This window comes from Notechis scutatus, chromosome 2, assembly GCF_049901735.1.
Source record: "Notechis scutatus isolate UNSWTSFEM ecotype Mainland chromosome 2, rNotScu1.2, whole genome shotgun sequence".
Classification (NCBI taxonomy): Eukaryota; Metazoa; Chordata; class Lepidosauria; order Squamata; family Elapidae; genus Notechis; species Notechis scutatus.
Window position 1 is genome coordinate 72,274,647 of NC_142010.1, and position 17,518 is coordinate 72,292,164.

Below are 17,518 nucleotides of genomic sequence, written 5' to 3' on the forward strand. Positions count from 1 at the left end.
CCCTGAAAATATTATTTTGTGAGTTGGAAGTGGAAGTGGAATTGAATGGAAGTGGAATTCTGCAGCCAAGTTCATACCCTTCAATATCAGGCATGATATTCCCCTCTGAAAAAAAAAATCGGGGCCGGCCAAAAGAGACTGCTCACCAAGAAATCGCGCACACAACACCAATGCTACACACCCTTCCTTTCCAGCCGGTCAGGTGTAGATCAGCTCTGGAGCTGGGCAGCCGCTTCCATGGTGGCGGGGCCGAGGCCGCTGCCTGGGGAGCGCCCGCTGCTTTCCCTCACCAGGGCCGGGCGGTGGCATGTTGCCCTGCGCCATGTGGCCCCCGCCTGGCAGCGCGCTTCTCGGCACGAGGCAGCTGGGTTGCCCAAGGAGCCCGGCCGGCCAGGCGAGGGGAAGGCAGCGATGGCCCTGCCAGGCTGGGGTGGAAAACCCGCTTGGCAAGGGGCCGGGGAAGTCTGTGGGCGGAGGACCAAGTGAGCTGGGAGGCAGAGATTTGGCCGAGGCTGTCAGATGGAGAGACAGCTGGTCTGTGGCTGCCCAGCTCCCTTTTCCTTCCGCTCAGCGGCCTCCGCTTGCACCACCCGGGCTCCGCTCAGGTGTCCGGCTGGGGCTCTGCGCACCTCTGCGGCTATCCATTCAAGGGGTCACGGTTCTCTTTAAGTATCCATGGACCGAAAGGTGCCAGGAGGAGGAAGAAGAAACCCGGGAGCCACTGCGCCTGAGTCTCTGGTGCCACTGCTGCCATTGCAAAGCGCCGCCGCGGCTCTTCCTTTTTGCCTTTCCCTTCCTGAGGCAACACGGGACTGGAGCCGCATGGAGCCACACTGGCGGTAGCAACTCCTGACTCAGGGGGCCTCCGAGGGGAGGGGAAGGAGGAGAAGAAGGGGAAAAAAGGGGGGGGCGATTCCCCCAAAAATCAGAATTCCGATTTTAATCGGAAGAATATCGTGTCTGAATATTCCCCAGAAGGCTTCCAATTCTCCAGAATGGGTTTTAACAGTGTGCAGAGAGATGTAGATGAAAAGAAAAAGAATGGAAATGCCATTTCATAATCAGACATCTGCTTATATAAATAAAATTCTATTTCATTTCTATTTTATTACCTCATGGCAACAATTGATGTTATTTTCTACTGCCCAAGTAAAAAAGTATTATGGTTTGGGGATCACAAATGGAAATGAACTTAACATAAGACTCCAAATAATAATAAAACAGCCTATAGGTCTAGCAATACAACTAAATTTTTAAAATTGATTTAAATAGTCTTAGCTGTGTACCTGGACAAAATAAATTGCAGGCTTCTAAAGTGATATACATGCTGGCAAAACCAAATGGCTTTAATGCAGAATGTTAAATTGGAATGTGCAGCATTGCTACTTCCATTACTGAAGACAGAATACCATTTCATTTTTAAGCTTTAGGGCATAAAAATCACTTAGAAATGGGTTTAGATGGAATGGCATGGCTTACTTGCCCACATCTGCTTGCAAAAAGATGAGAAGCAAAGACCTTTGTCTTTCATAACACTGTATGCCATGATCAAGATGATGGTCACCCTGATTGATTTCTCAACATCCTTATCCTAAAAGTCTTTAATAAAGACAGCTGAACATGTCAAGAATTTGCAAAAAACACTGGATCAATTTTTACCGAAGCCATGAGAGAACCTTCTTTCATAAGGTCTGTAAAAGAGATTATATACATAAACTATTTTCAAAGTAATCAATATGCTGATAATAAGAGAAGCTCAGATGAATATTGTTTACCTAAAACTTTCAGTCTTTCTGCTCCAACGACCACTTCATTATCATCTGCAGAAAATAACAATTTCCCTGAAGTGGTTAGCACTTGAAATTTTTGGCTGTAGGCTTCCACTGCTTTGGGACCTAAAGAAAAGAAAGAATTTATTAGTCTGTATGACTAATCTAATTCTGGGAATTATATATAACTAATCTTTATTGAGCATAATGAACAGAGCTTCATGGAATAGTTTATGCTAATAAACCTGAATAAATAAATAAACATTCCTTGAAATACTGATAAACATGTCTGCCTATATTCTATTTACAACATGTTGCTTTAAATCAATTAAACATGTATTTTACATTTGTATTCTTTAAAAAAAATCACCACGCTGTTGTTTGTTACTGACTTGAACACTGTCAAAAAAAAACATTATGAAGTTGTCATTACAAGCTAAAAATCCATGAAATTATGAAGCAGGAGCTTCAACATTTCCAGTAAATGAAACACTCGTTCCCCTGTATCTCCATAAAGGGAAAGAAAAGATGTCTAGTAGAGATAATCTGAGAAAGAACTGATTGAGTGGCATGGAATCTATTTATGTATTATATTTTTGCAGCATATTATAGATGCCACAGAGTACTATGGCTCATCTTTGACAATACCATTAAGACTAGAACTTGCACCTCCCTTGCATAAAATTCTCATTTAGAAACTGAGGGTAAAATGTAAAGTATATACGTATTTATTACAATACTCGTAGGCCATCCATCCCTACACATCTCTAAGAGACTTACAAAAGCACAAAAGCAACCGTAGAAAGATAAATAAAAACAAGAAATAAAAAATCGAATAAATAAATATAGTTTTAGTTTATTCATAGACTGTTACAAAGAGGAGGCTTGCCTCAGTACTATAATAGTGGCAATACATTTCATAACAAGGGCTTACTATACAGAAAACTGAATTTATCACTGATACTTTAAATGTCTTTTCTGTATCCCTCTCATTGGATTTAGGTGAACTGTTTCAGGCACGTAACTAAAATAGAGGCATAATAAGAGACACAAATTGTCTTATTTCTGAATAGAAACTTCCCTTCCATCTGTGAAAGTTTCTCATTCATACGAGGAATTCCATTGGGGGGAAGACACATTTTGCAATCCCCAGAATTACCTTCCATAACATATTTGACAAATTTATCAATCAGTGAGAGAACACATTCAGAGAGTATGAGTTGCACCAGTGGGAATTGGCTAAAGTAATTTCTTTTCCTTATTTCTGAGTGACAGCAAATACTGAACAAAGTTCTATTTAAGAAAGCTTCTCTCTTTCTCCCTCCCTCCCTCCCTCCCTCCCTCCCTCCCTCCATCTATCTTTCTAACAGAAATCTAAGCCTCAAAAAAGCCTTCAATACTTCTAATAAATCTTTTTTGAATAAAATGCAAGACCCCCTTCTCCCACAAATCTCCATTTATGTTATTTGCCACAATTTCTGATTAGTCCCATTTTCTAAAAATAAAAATACAGGCTGCTCTTCATTCAACATAAAGTTGGGTATCACTTCTATACCTATTAAGGTTTTCTTATTGCCTTAATCAGGAGCAAAATCATATTTAAACAACTATAATACTATACAAAGAGGCTTTCTTTGAATGCATTTTACAAAAATTGGTCTGTAACAATATCTACATTATAAATTAAAGTTCTTCTTCCAGAGACATGCTGTATATCATTTTTGGTCAACAATTAATATGTAAGGATGCTGTGTTACAATGAAGTATGAATGAAGTTCATAAGGAGTACAATTATATAAACATTGATAATTACTTGACAAGCATTTTGCTCTTCCAAAGGAGAATGCATTTTTACTCCTTTAATATATTTTGTGTTGGATTATCGCAGTGAAATTAGATTTTTTTGTATTCAATAAAATGAAATTTACAGTGGAAAGGGTTATGTAGTATTGTTGCAACTGCAAATATGCCTCACTGAAACATATTCCAGTTGTCAATACTATGCTATTCTTTCCCAAAAGAGCAAGGTTAGGACATTATTATGGTATATTATATTACTGTTATTATTGTAATTTTAAAAGTTATCTAGCTAATCTCAGACTCTGTGTGGTTCATCACTTGCAGAATAATTTGGGAGCTGATTTTTACAAGTGTAAAGTCAAAGGTCAAGGCTAGGAAATAATTAAATAACTCACATTCAAACTCTTAATGTGATTATATAATACTGTACTATAGTACCATAATGCTGAATATTATTACATGCTATTCGAAACAGATGTCACAGGGTTGAAGTTCACTGTTGGGCAGCATTATTTCACAAAGGTCCATAGATGTATGGGACATATAATTTCAAAATGCTAAAGAAAACTGTTGAGTTATCTAATGGTATAAAATTAAAACGTTGTACAAAGTATTTAAATTGCAATGTTTGCAATCAAGAAAAAAGCAAGGTAACTCCTGCAAATAGGGTAAATGGATTCAAAATCAGTGAACCATTAGAGGTTGTTTTAGCTGATATTATTGAACCTAAGAAATCTAGTTTAGGTGGACCCTGTAACATATTAAGTATAATTGATCATTTTTCCATATATGGTTTCTGTTATTTAATGAAAATGAAGATGGAAACATACCAGCATTTTGTAAACTGGCTAAAATTTGCTGAAAGGAAAAAGAAACAGAAAGTTATTAGCTTAGTGATGGTACTGAATTTACCAATAAAATATTTGAAGCCATGTTACAGAAAGCTGGCATTGAACATAAGCATTCTGCTCCTTATAGACCACAACATAACTCATATATTGAACGTAGAGGACAAACATTATAGGCTATGGCTAGGACTATGATTTTGGATTCTGGTTTATCAGAGAAACTTTGGGGTGAAGCAATAATGTGTGCTAACCATGTTTTGAATAACATAGTGAACTCAACGACTGGTGAATTACCATTTACTTGTTGGAATGGAAAAAAGTCAGATCTCAGTTATTTACATACATTTGGAACCCCAGCATGGGTTCATATTCCCACGCAAGTAAGGTGAAAGGGACAACATAGAGTGAGAAAATTATATTTTGTAGGTTATGAAGCTAATCGTAGATCATTTAGATTTTGGGAGCCAGGTACTACTAATGGATATTGTAGCGCAAGTGCTAAATTTCTGGAGCATGTTGGCTGGAGAAAGCTTGAACAGGAATATAATAAGGTACAGGATAGTGTTGTTGTTGAGACTCCATTGTTTACCAATAATCCTAATGATAATAATATTGATGATAAGATAGTGGAGGAATCATCAATAGAAGAACCCTCTATGACTGTAGAAGACAAGGATTTGATAGGGAGGTAAAGGAAGAGGACATGCCAACAACATGTACTGAGTTGCCTAGGAGGTCAACTAGGGAGAGACATCCACCTGACAGATTTCAAGCAAGCATTGTATGTCAGGTTAATACAGAACCTTCTAACTTCAGTGAAATAAAACTGTATCCTACAAAGGATCAGGTAGCTTGGCAGGAAGCTATGAATAAGGAGTTAAAATCGTTAAAGGATTTAGAGGTGTATGAGGATGTAAAGTTACCACCAGGTGAGCGTGCAATAGGTTGCAAATGGGTGTATAAGATAAAGACTGGTGTGGATGGGACTATTACCCATAAAGCAAGATTAGTTGCTCAAGGATTTGCTCAGTCAGATAAGGACTATGATGAAGTGTTTGCACTTAGTCTGAGAGCAAATACATTGAGAGCAGCATTAGTTTGGGCAGCTAAGAATAAATGTAAAATAAACCATGTAGATGTTGAAACTGCATATCTACATGCACCTTTACAACATACCATCTATATGAAAAAGCCATTAGGTTTAAAGGATGATGGAAAAACTGATTATTGGAAATTAAAGAAAAGTATGGTCTAAAGCAATCCGGTTATGAATGGAATAAATGTATTGTAAAGGAATTAGTTTCAATAGGTTTTGAAGCCAGTATAGCTGATCCTTGTTTGTTCCAGAGAGAAAAAAATGGTTTAATTTCTCTATTACTGTTATTTACAGATGACATAGCAATTATAACTAAAAGTGAACAAGAAGCAAATGATATTGTTTATAGATTACAGAAAAAGTTCAGGATTAGAAATTTAGGGGAGATTAAGCATTATTTGAGTCTTGATATAATGAAAACGAATAAAGGTTTTAAAATTTCACAAGCCAAGAAGATTAGCCAATTATTAAAATGCTATAACATGGAGCATTGTAAATCTGCTAAGACACCAATGAGTAAGGAATTTACACATAGAGATATCAAAAGTCCTATATATTTGATAAGTAAATATATCAATCCTTAATCGGTAGTCTATCATAGCTGAGTAATTGGTCTAGACCAGATATATCTTACAGTGTAAACCAATTGGCTAGGTATAACGCTGAACCAAATGAAAGGCATTGGCAAGCAGCTAAGTGAATACTTAGGGTTTTAAAACACACAATCCATTATTCATTATATTTAGAACCAAGTAATGAATTAGTGTTAACTGCATATGCTGATGCAAGTTTTGCTTCTGACATAATGACTCATAAGTCAACATCAGGTATTGTGGTAATATTGGGTAATGCTTTGATAGGATGGAAGTCTATTAGGCAACAACATATTAGTTTATCCACTATGGAAGCGGAATTCTCATGTTTATCTTTAATGTGTACAGAATTGATATATTATAAACAATTGTCAAAGGATATTGGAATTTCTGTAAGTGATCCGTTTATTGTTTATGAAGACAATCAAACTGCAATTAATATGGCAACTAATTTAGCTGTTAAAACAAGGTGTAAACATACTGATTTGAGATATTTGAACATTAGACAGTGTGTTCAAAATAAATTAATTCAGTTAGAATACTGCATGACTGAACATAATATTGCAGATAATTTCATGAAAGCTCAAGGTGCAATTAAGCACAAAGAGTGTTGTAAGAATTATGGTTTAAAGATGTAATGTATTATATATTGACCAACCCAAAGGGGAGAATGTTAGGAATCTGTCCAACAATTAGTTGGGTTGGCAATATAAGTGAAAATGGTGGCGCCCAACTAGGAAGGTGAGGCTCTCGCTCCTGTAGCACAATCTCCCTATAAAGCCACCACCTGCACCAGAAATCACTTTTAAAGCTGCCGCCTGCACCAGTAACCGTGAGTAAACCAGAGCCCAAAAAACAAGCCCCAAAATGCTAGATTCTGAAGCCATGGAGCCCTAATAATGCTGGCGGAGCTCCTGCTAACTGATCCGGAGCCCTCCTCTCCTTCCCCAGAGAAGTGAAGCTCTTTCCATCGAGCCCTATTAACCACACTGGTGGAGCTCTTGAACTGGATCACTTGGAGCCAGCGGAGTGCAAACAACGTACCTTCATTTAAATCCCTCACACAACTGATAGAAGTATCTTCAATGCCAGACGTGTTTCCATTAATATCCCCCACACAGTTTCCCCGGAGCCACATCGGACAGCTGGCAGGGAGAAACAAGGAGGGAGGAGAAAGCCCTGAGGCTCTTAGGAGCCGAAAGTCACCCTGGACGGGTGGTAAAGGCAAAGGAATGCTTCGGTGGTTGCGAGGAGAGTCTCCTCGACTGACCCGAAGAAAACCCCTCCATCCGAACTAAAAAGAAAGCTGCCAGCATGGCTAAATCAAAGCCAGGAAGGCAGCTGAGACAGAAGTGAAAAAGAAAGGAAAGATCTTGTAACAGCGTGCTTAGTCTTGGTAAGAATCACTCCAATTTCTGCAGTGTAATTTTCCTTGGAAAGTGGGACTCAAAGGAGGAAAATAGCTGCAATTAACGATCTGGAGTGACTGTCAGATTTAGTTTAAAAAAAAAAGATATTGCAACTAGAGGTAACTTTAAAAGTAAAGGACAGATTGGATTGGTTAACCCAAATTTCTGGACTGTATTTTTACTACTACTCAACTTGAAGAACTTTAGGAAACTATTGGAAAACAATCTTATTCAGAGACATAAGTGTTTTAATTCAGCGAGTTTTGCTCTTTCAAAAATCCAGCGTGCTTTGAACATCTTGTTATAGCCTATTGTTTACAGAGTAATAGCAGCAGCAATCAGAGCAATAAATTCCTCCCACCCAGTAAGTCACAGCTGCTCATAAAACAATTAACCCTTTCGTTGCAGACTCTCAATACTACCTCATTACTTTAATCAAACACTGATTAATTCATTACCTCAAAACTTACAACTTTTCTACCTCATCACCTATATCAATGATTAGATAATCAATTTCTATAAAATATTTCATTAATGGTTTAATTGATTTATTGTTTTAATTGATTAATGTGATTAGAGTGTTTAGTGCAAATAGTGTGATTACTGATTAGTTTAAAAGATCAAGATTCATGTAATTTAATTGATTAGTAAAATCAGTGATTTAGTGAATTTAATTGAACAGTGTGATTAATGATTAGTGTAATTAATTGATTAGCGATTAATGTAATTAATTGATTAGGCTGATTGTTGCTTAGGAAAATTATTTGACTAGAGAGATTACTGCAATTGATTGATTGGTGTGATATTGGCTATATCGATTACCCAAAATTGTTCCATTAATTAATTTAATCAACGTACCATCTTAACAAACCTACCATGCCAAGAAAAAAAATCCAATGCCAAACCACAACCTAAAGAGAAAGTAATCCCCACCAATGAACCACAAGACTCCTGCACATGCATTAAATGCTACAAAACTCTAAAGGATAATGAAAACTCCATCAAATGTTCTCTATGTAACAAATACGCTCATCTTGACTGCTTGGGATTACCCGAGCAAATGATTCAATACCTAGAATCATCCAATGAGTTTCCATATCTCTGCAAATCATGCAGACCCAAACTGGATCTGTTGGAAAGAGTTGATACCATTGAAACATGAATAACATCCCTTGACACCATAGTAGTATCCCTGGACGCCTTAAAAGAAAGATTATCCAACCTTGGGAAAAAAGACACAACGCAAAAACCTGAACATCCAATAGCTACAAACCACATCTCTACCCAACAACCACAACCCAATCCACAACCCAATCCACAAAAAAGCATAAACCAGACAAATAATGATCTCCCAATCCTCATCAGAGAAGCTGTTGAGCGTGAACGGAAATGTCCAAACGCCATCTTATTTGGTCCAGAGAACATCAATGATAATGATGACATCACAAATGTCCAAAACATCATCAGTGATTATCAAGCATCAACTATCTCCCCTGATGAAATATTTGACATTTCCCACATTGGCCGAGAGCTCAAAAACAGAGACGGCTCTGTGGCCCCACACTTCTGCAGGGTCATTTACAAAAATGAATCAAGCAAACGTAAATTCATTTACACTATAAATTCACTCGCCAAAACCAGCACCAACCATAAGAACCTCCATTGTCGCCCTGACCTAACTATACAGCAACGTGCCCGCTCCTGTGTACTCCGCACTGAACTCAAAAAAACGTCTAGACAATGGGGAGAAGGACCTGTACATTGACTACCATGCTGACTGTATCAAAAGTAAGTCACACAACCTGCAACTCAGCTTTAACCTTCAACCACAACCCTACCTCAACCAATCCACCATCACCCAAGACTAGGCACGCACACCCCTAACTACCTCAATTACAACTACTGCTGGCCTTAAATGCAAGCTACTCAATGCAAGAAGCCTTGCGAATAAAATACCTGAATTTCTCCTCTTACTAAACATGGCTAAATTCGACACCATATTTGTCTGTGAAACATGGCTCAACGCATCTCTCCCTGACTCCATTACCACAGTAATAGACTATCATGTTTACCTATCAGATGGTGAAATTCGTAGAGGAGGTGGTGTTGCTATCTTCTATAAAAAGTCTTTATATCTAAAAAACATCCAAGTTACCCAGGAGCTTGCTCTTCCTGAGACCATCATCTGTGAACTATCCTTAAATATCACATTTCGATTCTTACTATGTTACAGAGCACCTGATTATGACATCAAACATGTAAACAAGCTAAATACACTACTAACATGGGCAGCATCCTGCCCACACGCTTTTATCTTTCTTGGTGATTTCAATCTACCTCATATTGACTGGACCCTAAATGAATGTACAACTGAACCCATACACGCAACTTTCTACAATGCTGTTACAAATCTGGGACTAGAACAACTAATAACCAACAACACTAGACTAAACAACTGCCTCGATCTCATCTTCTGCAATAGTTTGAATTTAATTTACGGAATACAAACTAAAGAACCCTTTTCCAGCAGTGACCACAATATGATTGACTTTTGTCTCAACATACGCTCACACAAAAATCATCACAATGACGTAATCCCCAATTATAACTTCAAAAAAGGCAACTATGATCTTATAGACAATGATCTCTCATCCCTTGATTGGAAATTTCTATTCACTAGATGCAATACTGTTGAAGACCATTACAACATATTTTTACTTGAAGTCAAAAGAGTCATCAAACTATATGTACCAACAACAACTCCCAAAACAAAAAAAAAAACAAAAAAAAAACCACAGATTACCCATAACAATAAGGAAACTTCAATCCAAAAAGAGATCACTCTGGAGGAAAAACAAATCTGGTCACGTTGCCAATTTCAAAAGCCGATACAAAAATTTATGCCACCAGATAAAGACTGAATGCACCAATTATCACATTAAACAAGAGGAAAACCTTCTACGCACCAATTCCACCTGCGCTTTTTACAATTTTGTAAACAACAAACTAAAAGACTCAAGGTCCATCCCACCCCTGATAGGACCTAATGGTAAAGACTGCAACGATGACACCATTGAAGCCAACATCTTTAACACATTCTTTGGCTCAGTATTTGTAAACAGCAATGGATCATGCCCAGTATTTCCTAGCCGAACCACAGACAACTACAATGATCTAATACATATCGATTTTACAGAAGACAATGTTGCAAAAGCACTACGTAATCTAAAACCATCTCTATCTATTGGACCGGAGGGAATATGTGCCTACTTCTTAAAAAAGCTATCCACTGCCATAGCTGAACCTTTAAGCATAATCTTTGAAAAATCTTTCAGGACCAGCTCCTTGCCTAACTTATGGCCACAAGCCACGGTCATCCCCATCTTCAAAAAGGGAGACCCCAGCCTAGTTGAAAATTACAGACCAATCTCCTTATGCTGCGTCACCTGTAAAGTCATGGAATCAATTATTAACCAATCCATTATCCTCCACTTAGAGACAAACAACCTACTCTCCAATAAACAATTTGGTTTCAGGAAAAAACTATCCTGTAATCTGCAACTCTTACACTGCAAAAACATATGGACTACACAACTCAATCAGGGCAAAGCAATAGACGCAATCTACATAGACTTCTGTAAAGCCTTTGATTCAGTGGTACACGACAAACTACTCCTAAAACTAAAATCTTATGGTATCTCTGGACACCTTCATAACTGGATAGAAGCATTCCTGTCAAACAGACAACAAATGGTCAAAATTGGGAGTGTCCTATCAAATTCTGTACCTGTCAATAGTGGTGTCCCCCAAGGCAGTGTTCTAGGACCAACTCTCTTCATACTCTACATAAATGACCTCTGTGATCATATTAAGAGCAACTGCGTTCTTTTCGCTGATGATGTAAAGCTGTTCAATACCACAGACAATACTGCTACCCTTCAAAAAGATCTTGACTATGTGTCAGAATGGTCAAACAAATGGCAACTTCAAATCTCAACAAATAAATGCTCTGTCTTACATATTGGCAAAAAAAAATCAGAAAATAAAATACAAGCTGAATAGTCAAGATCTTGTTGATGATCCAAGCTCTGTAAAGGACCTTGGAATACTCATCTCTAATGATCTAAGTGCTAGAGCCCACTGTAACTACATAGCCAAAAAGGCATTAAGAGTTGTTAACCTAATCCTATGTAGCTTTTTCTCTGGTAATATCACACTAGTAACTAGAGCATACAAAACATTTGCTAGACCAATACTCGAATACAGCTCATCAGTCTGGAACCCACATTACGTATCTGATGTTAGCACAGTTGAGAAAGTCCAGAAATATTTCACAAGAAGAGTTCTCCACTCCTCTACTCGTTGTAGAATACCTGATGCCACCAGACTTGAAATTCTAGACCTAGAAAACCTTGAAAACCTTCTTCGGTCTGATCTAAGTATGGTATATAAAATCATACATTGCAATGTCCTGCCTGTCAATAAATACTTCAGCTTCAACCATAACAACACAAGAGAACACAATAGATACAAACTCAAGGTTAACCACACCAAACTTGATTGTAGGAAATACGACTTCAGCAACAGAGTGGTCAATGTCTGGAATACTCTACCTGACTCTGTGGTTTCTTCCCCAAACCCCAAAAACTTTAACCTTAGACTGTCTACTATTGACCTCACCCCTTTCCTAAGAGGTCTGTAGGGGATGTGCATAAGCGCACCAACGTGCCTACCGTCCCTGCCCTATTGTTTCTTTTATTTTTCGTATATGTACCCATTTCATGTATTCATAACTATGTATATACTTATACCTATTATCTTGTAAGCAATTGACAAATCAAAATAAATATATAAACCAACAATGTATGTTTTGTAGCTTTAAGACAAATTCACTGTATTAATTTGTACTGTGTTCCAATTAGTTGATTGTATTGCAGATTGCCATAAGAGGGAGCTAGAGATCATGGCTTGCTCTCTCTGACATGCTGTCTCTCTGACATTCTGTTGCTATCTAAGGTTTCTGTTGCTGTGTTTATACTTTGATATCTTTGTTTACTGTAAATAACAAAGGCAACCGGTGAGAAGATTTTTGTAATTGGATATTTTTTGGACTATTAAATGTTTATGACCTGGACCGTTTATTGGACTGTGCTATTTCTTAAAGTAAACTTTAACTCAATTCAGTGTAGCTGTGTGTGGCTGAATAATTATTCATAACTACTTTCATAAACCTTTCCAGGTGCATATCCTTGTTACTCAAGAGTTATTCTGTACATATCATAACATGTCTTAAATTAAATCTTCTTGATTCTGTTTGACAAACTCAAATATACATTTTTCATATCAATTTATAATTTATCTTCAGGAATTACAACAAAACACTTTCCCTAATGTAACACAAAATGAAGTTTTCAGATTTATAAAATATCTACACTCTTTGATTCCTGTCAATCTCTGTTTCTTCCAAGATGCAGAATCTCAAATTTGCATGTTTAAAGCAAACTATGGAAACCTAACAAAAGCCAGAAAGTACATAGTTATAGGGCTGTACAAAAAGGGAAAAAGATAGTGGGTTTTGTCAGGACTTTAGATGAAAAACTCCTTTGAAGTTGCTTTATGGAAGGAGAACTTCTGCTTCTAAAACTCAAAGCAAAGCTACTGCATTTTGGTGTGGTTCAGTATTTCTAATAGAAGAGTCTAGCTATGAAACCACTGGGCAACGTCCCCAGTGTGACTCCCACGCCCCTCCATTTCTGAGGAGATGGAAATGAAGAGTGAGAAAATATAGATTTCTTCCTATCAGATGCCTATCAGATGATTTTTTTTCTTATTTACAAAACTGGAATGCATTTCTTTTTAAAATCAGCCATGTTGAAGAATTATTGCACAGCTACAAAACAACTCATGCAAAAACACTGGATGTGGCTTCCTCTGTTTTGCCCTTCCTGTCTCAAAGGCAAAGTTGCATTTTTTTTGAGAGCGCTTCACCTTCCAGACATTTTGGCAGATGGCACAAGTCTTCTATTAGCAATACCTCTACGGTGTTTGTGATTCCTTTGCTCCTCTTACTATTTTCTATTGTTCAGCCATTGGTTCAACTCTTCATGTTCTGCCTGCCAGCAGCAGATGAGCCACCAATCATACAACCATAAAGCAAGTGCTGACCAAGGCTCCTTATTGAATTATTTAACCTGCTGCCTGGAACACAAAACAAGCCAGGTGGTCTAATTTCACCCAGAATGATTCTCATCTCCCAATCCCAGGCTGTATTCTTTGCTGCTGTTGCTCCTACTGTAAGAAGCTTATCCATGCTTAGAAGTGACAGGTCTGCTGGGGAATTTCAGAAGCATCACTTCCCTGTCAAACATTGAGTGTAGCATTTTGTGAACATAAATGGTACTCATCTGCACGAGGGATTTTAAAAAGATTTTTTAAGAAATCGTTTAAAGACAGAAGACTTCGGTGTTATGAATATTAATCAGTTTGATTCCAGTTGTTTCAGGTATGTGTAAAGTATTCAGGGATCGTCTTCTGTCTGTTCGAAATCCTTGAGAGAGCTGGCACTTTACTGATTAATATTTATAATGGTATCAGAAATGACAATTCTATTCTGAAGTTCTGCTTGAATAAGGGAGCATTAGTTTCTAGACCTGTGAATTCTTGGTGTCCTGAACATGCCTGCTTCTTCAGTTCATGTGCAGGCTTTTTCTTTCTTCAGTTTTGCAAAGGCAAGCTGGGGTCATAGTTTGTATCAATGGAGGTATATTACTGATGATTATTCCAAGGGCTCATCATCATCATCATCATCATCATCATCATCATCATCATCATCATCATGCCCTTCTGGTTCCCCTTTTCTCTTCCTCAGATATTTCCTTGCCTTACCTGTTACCAGACGTGTAAGAACTTTACTCTTCTCATTGAGAATGTTCACTGTAACATTCTGAGCAGACTGGAAGTACAGAGGGTTGCCCTACAACAGAAGCACAAGAAAAAGAAATTAATGAGGTGGACATCACTTCCCCTGAGAAAATGCATTTTCTCTGACCTCCTTCCTAACCCAGTAGGGTGGAAATGCCTAGATCAATTTTATATCTATGTGGTAAAATTTTCCATGGCTTCTTTTCAGTTGCTTCAGAAAACGACTGGAAAAGTAGAGCACTATACAATATGACCAATATTTTTTTTAAGGGATAGAAATTTGCATAGATTTGATTCTGTGTGATAGCAAATCACATTTTGAAGTTTGGTTTGAGGCATAGTCAGTCACGTTCTGCCTGGTATTGGTAATAAAAAAAAACCAGAAGGATAAAAGAGATTGAATGGAATGTTGAATACTATTAGTTACTACACTGATTTGCAATTGTTTAATGTGTATTTCAAATTATTTTTTCCTATACCACATTTTTTTTACTTTTTTTAAAAAAATGAAGTCTGTTAGACTACTTGCCCAACATAAATTGCTAACTGCTATCAAGATATAAGGGGCCTCAGATTGGCAATTTTTAAAGTTCATCTTTGAAAACACAAAGTGGTATTCAAACCTAAAAGATATAATTCTGGTATGGACATGGTTACCAAATGTTACTCCATTATATCACTGTCCCTGCTACTTGCAGATTGAATCTCCACTGGGGAAAAAAATGAAAATCATCAAAACTGAATGAAAATATCCATAGGACTTAGCCAAAATATTTTTTTAAAATCAGAAATATCTTTTTTCTTTAATATATGTTTAAGATGCTTGGGCTCAAAAAGTAGTGTGATGCGGACTCATATTTATTTCAAATAAATATTTAACTATCTAATAACTTCATTAAATGAGGAATTAATGACATATTGATCGAAAAAGTAAGACCATGATTTGCCAGCACACAAACTATCCTACTGGACATTTTATAGTGGGAAATGGAGACTGCTTCCACTGCCTGATCTCTGGCATTGCCAAGATAACCTAGCCATGCTCTTCTCAATCTCTACAGAGCTGATCAAGATCAAAGAAGCAAGAACTATCAAAATGATTTATTTAAGCTAGTTAGGGGTAGAATACAGAATCCTAGAAGCTGTGAGAGGGATTTCCCATCCCCATTTATAATAAATCTATAAGTCCCCATTAATACTAAATCCATAAAGCAAAGTTTCTGAATGATTTGGAACACTGCTTCACAGGTTTATCTCCATCTGGATTAAGTTATGCTGAGATAACTTGACTTGCTCATTCTCTTTAGATTGCTTATGTATAGTTTCTCTTCCATTCATGTCCTGGCTTGTCTAGAAACTCTTACACAACTCCCTTTTCTTGCTCTCCACCCCACTCACCATGGAATGGAAAAGAAAATTCTGATAACTCCCCTTCATGTCCAGAGAGAGAAGTTAGATGACTTTTCAAGCTAAATTCCACTGGGAAGCAGGCATAGTTGCCTGACTTTTGTACAGCAGTGTTTTAGTCTAAGGAAGAAGACTTAAGATGGAAGTGGAGACAAGAACAAGGACTGTATTTCAGTCTGAATCAATAACCATTGACCAGATGAAGACAGTTTCAAGGGTTTCCATTCCATTCGAAATCGCCCCACCATTGTTTAAAATTTAAAATACACTCTACTTTATATTCTTCCTGCCAGGAAAAAAAGGGGAAGAATGAGGGTGGGGCTGCAGAGCAATATGTTCTTAATAAACAGTAGTTAATAAAGAGTAGAATTCAATGGAAGGCCAGATGGATCTTCACTGAAGTTGGCACCTGTAAACAAAAGGTGACCGCTAATTGGTGTGGATAAAGAGAAGGGGCTGATAAATTTGGAATCTAACTTCCTTGAAGGGCAGGAAGATGGCAAAATCGTAACTGAAGCCACACAGCAATACTTAAACACTCCTGTCTATGGTCATCTGTCATATATTTATGAGCCACTGTGGAAAGGTCCAGTTGTTCCTTGAGAAGGAGTTGTGCTGCTTGCTGTTCCTCTAGGAAGGTGGATGTATTCTTATCTGAGACACTGGAAGATTAATGATACAGATTACAGCTATAAACCCTCTGGATAAGTTGTGGCATGCAAAGGGTTGTTATAAGCAAATTCCAGCCATTTGACCTGTTGATACAAGACACAGCAGTGTAAGTCTTGGTAAAGGGTTGTGTTGCTTATCTCTATCTCCCTATTTGTCTTCAGGGGATTGGTGGATGATAAATGAATTTTAGATTAGATTAACAGAGTTGGAAGGGACCTCGTAGGTCATCCAGTTCAATCCCCATCCCATACAGGAGACTCTACACCATTTCTGACAGATGGCAGTCCAATCTCTTCTTGAAAGCCTTCAATGTTTGAGTGCATTTTTCCAGTTGGATACTATAGAAATGATCCCTGAAAGTAATTTGTATATGAAAAAACTGGAAGAAAGATTTCCAGAAAAGGGATGTAAATTGGGTTCAATGATCATATGATTGATCAGATATCTATAATGAAGGAAACTGATTAAAAAGAGCTTGACAGTTTCTCGTGCAGAGCATAGTCCCATACTGGTAGTAAAGTGATGCATTTTGGTAAACAGATCAATCACCATTAAGTCAGACAGATGAGTAATAAAATCCCATAAGATTTTATCCCAAGTTCCAGCCTAAGATGGAAGGGGTTCAATCTGTTTGGCCACAACAGATTTGCCTTGACAATAGGCATGATAACAAGAAACAGTCCTAAGCATCCATCTGCATGTGAGGGAACTAGAAATTGCTAAATAAAAGACAGTCAAAGCAGGGTTATAGCTTCGGTCTTAGAAAAGTGAAACATATTAATGAACAATGTAGAAAAGAGCAAAGAATTATGTTTTCTTGACCCAGTCTAGACATATGGATACTATTTCTGCTATAGTCTCACATTGTCTACAGCAGGGCTGTCAAACTCCTAGCCCACAGGCTGGATGCATCACACGCTGGCCATGCCTATGCCCAGTTTAGCAAAGGGGAATGGATCCAGCCCACAATGTGGTTGGATCCGGCCTGAGGGTCTGTCATAGT

General features: G+C 37.7%; 1 protein-coding gene across 4 annotated transcripts in view; it reads right to left on the bottom strand.

Annotated features, from left to right (window-relative positions):
- Nucleotides 1-17,518, bottom strand: part of SGCD (sarcoglycan delta) — a 489,766-nt gene that overhangs the window by 77,694 nt on the left and 394,554 nt on the right. For all 4 annotated transcript variants that reach the window (XM_087955097.1, XM_087955098.1, XM_087955096.1 and 1 more), the window contains 2 exons: nt 14,401-14,488; nt 1,776-1,895 (listed from right to left, as the gene is read on the bottom strand). In XM_087955097.1, coding sequence (XP_087811223.1) covers nt 1,776-1,895; nt 14,401-14,488 — 208 coding nt within the window. The remainder of the gene's footprint in view (nt 1-1,775; nt 1,896-14,400; nt 14,489-17,518) is intronic.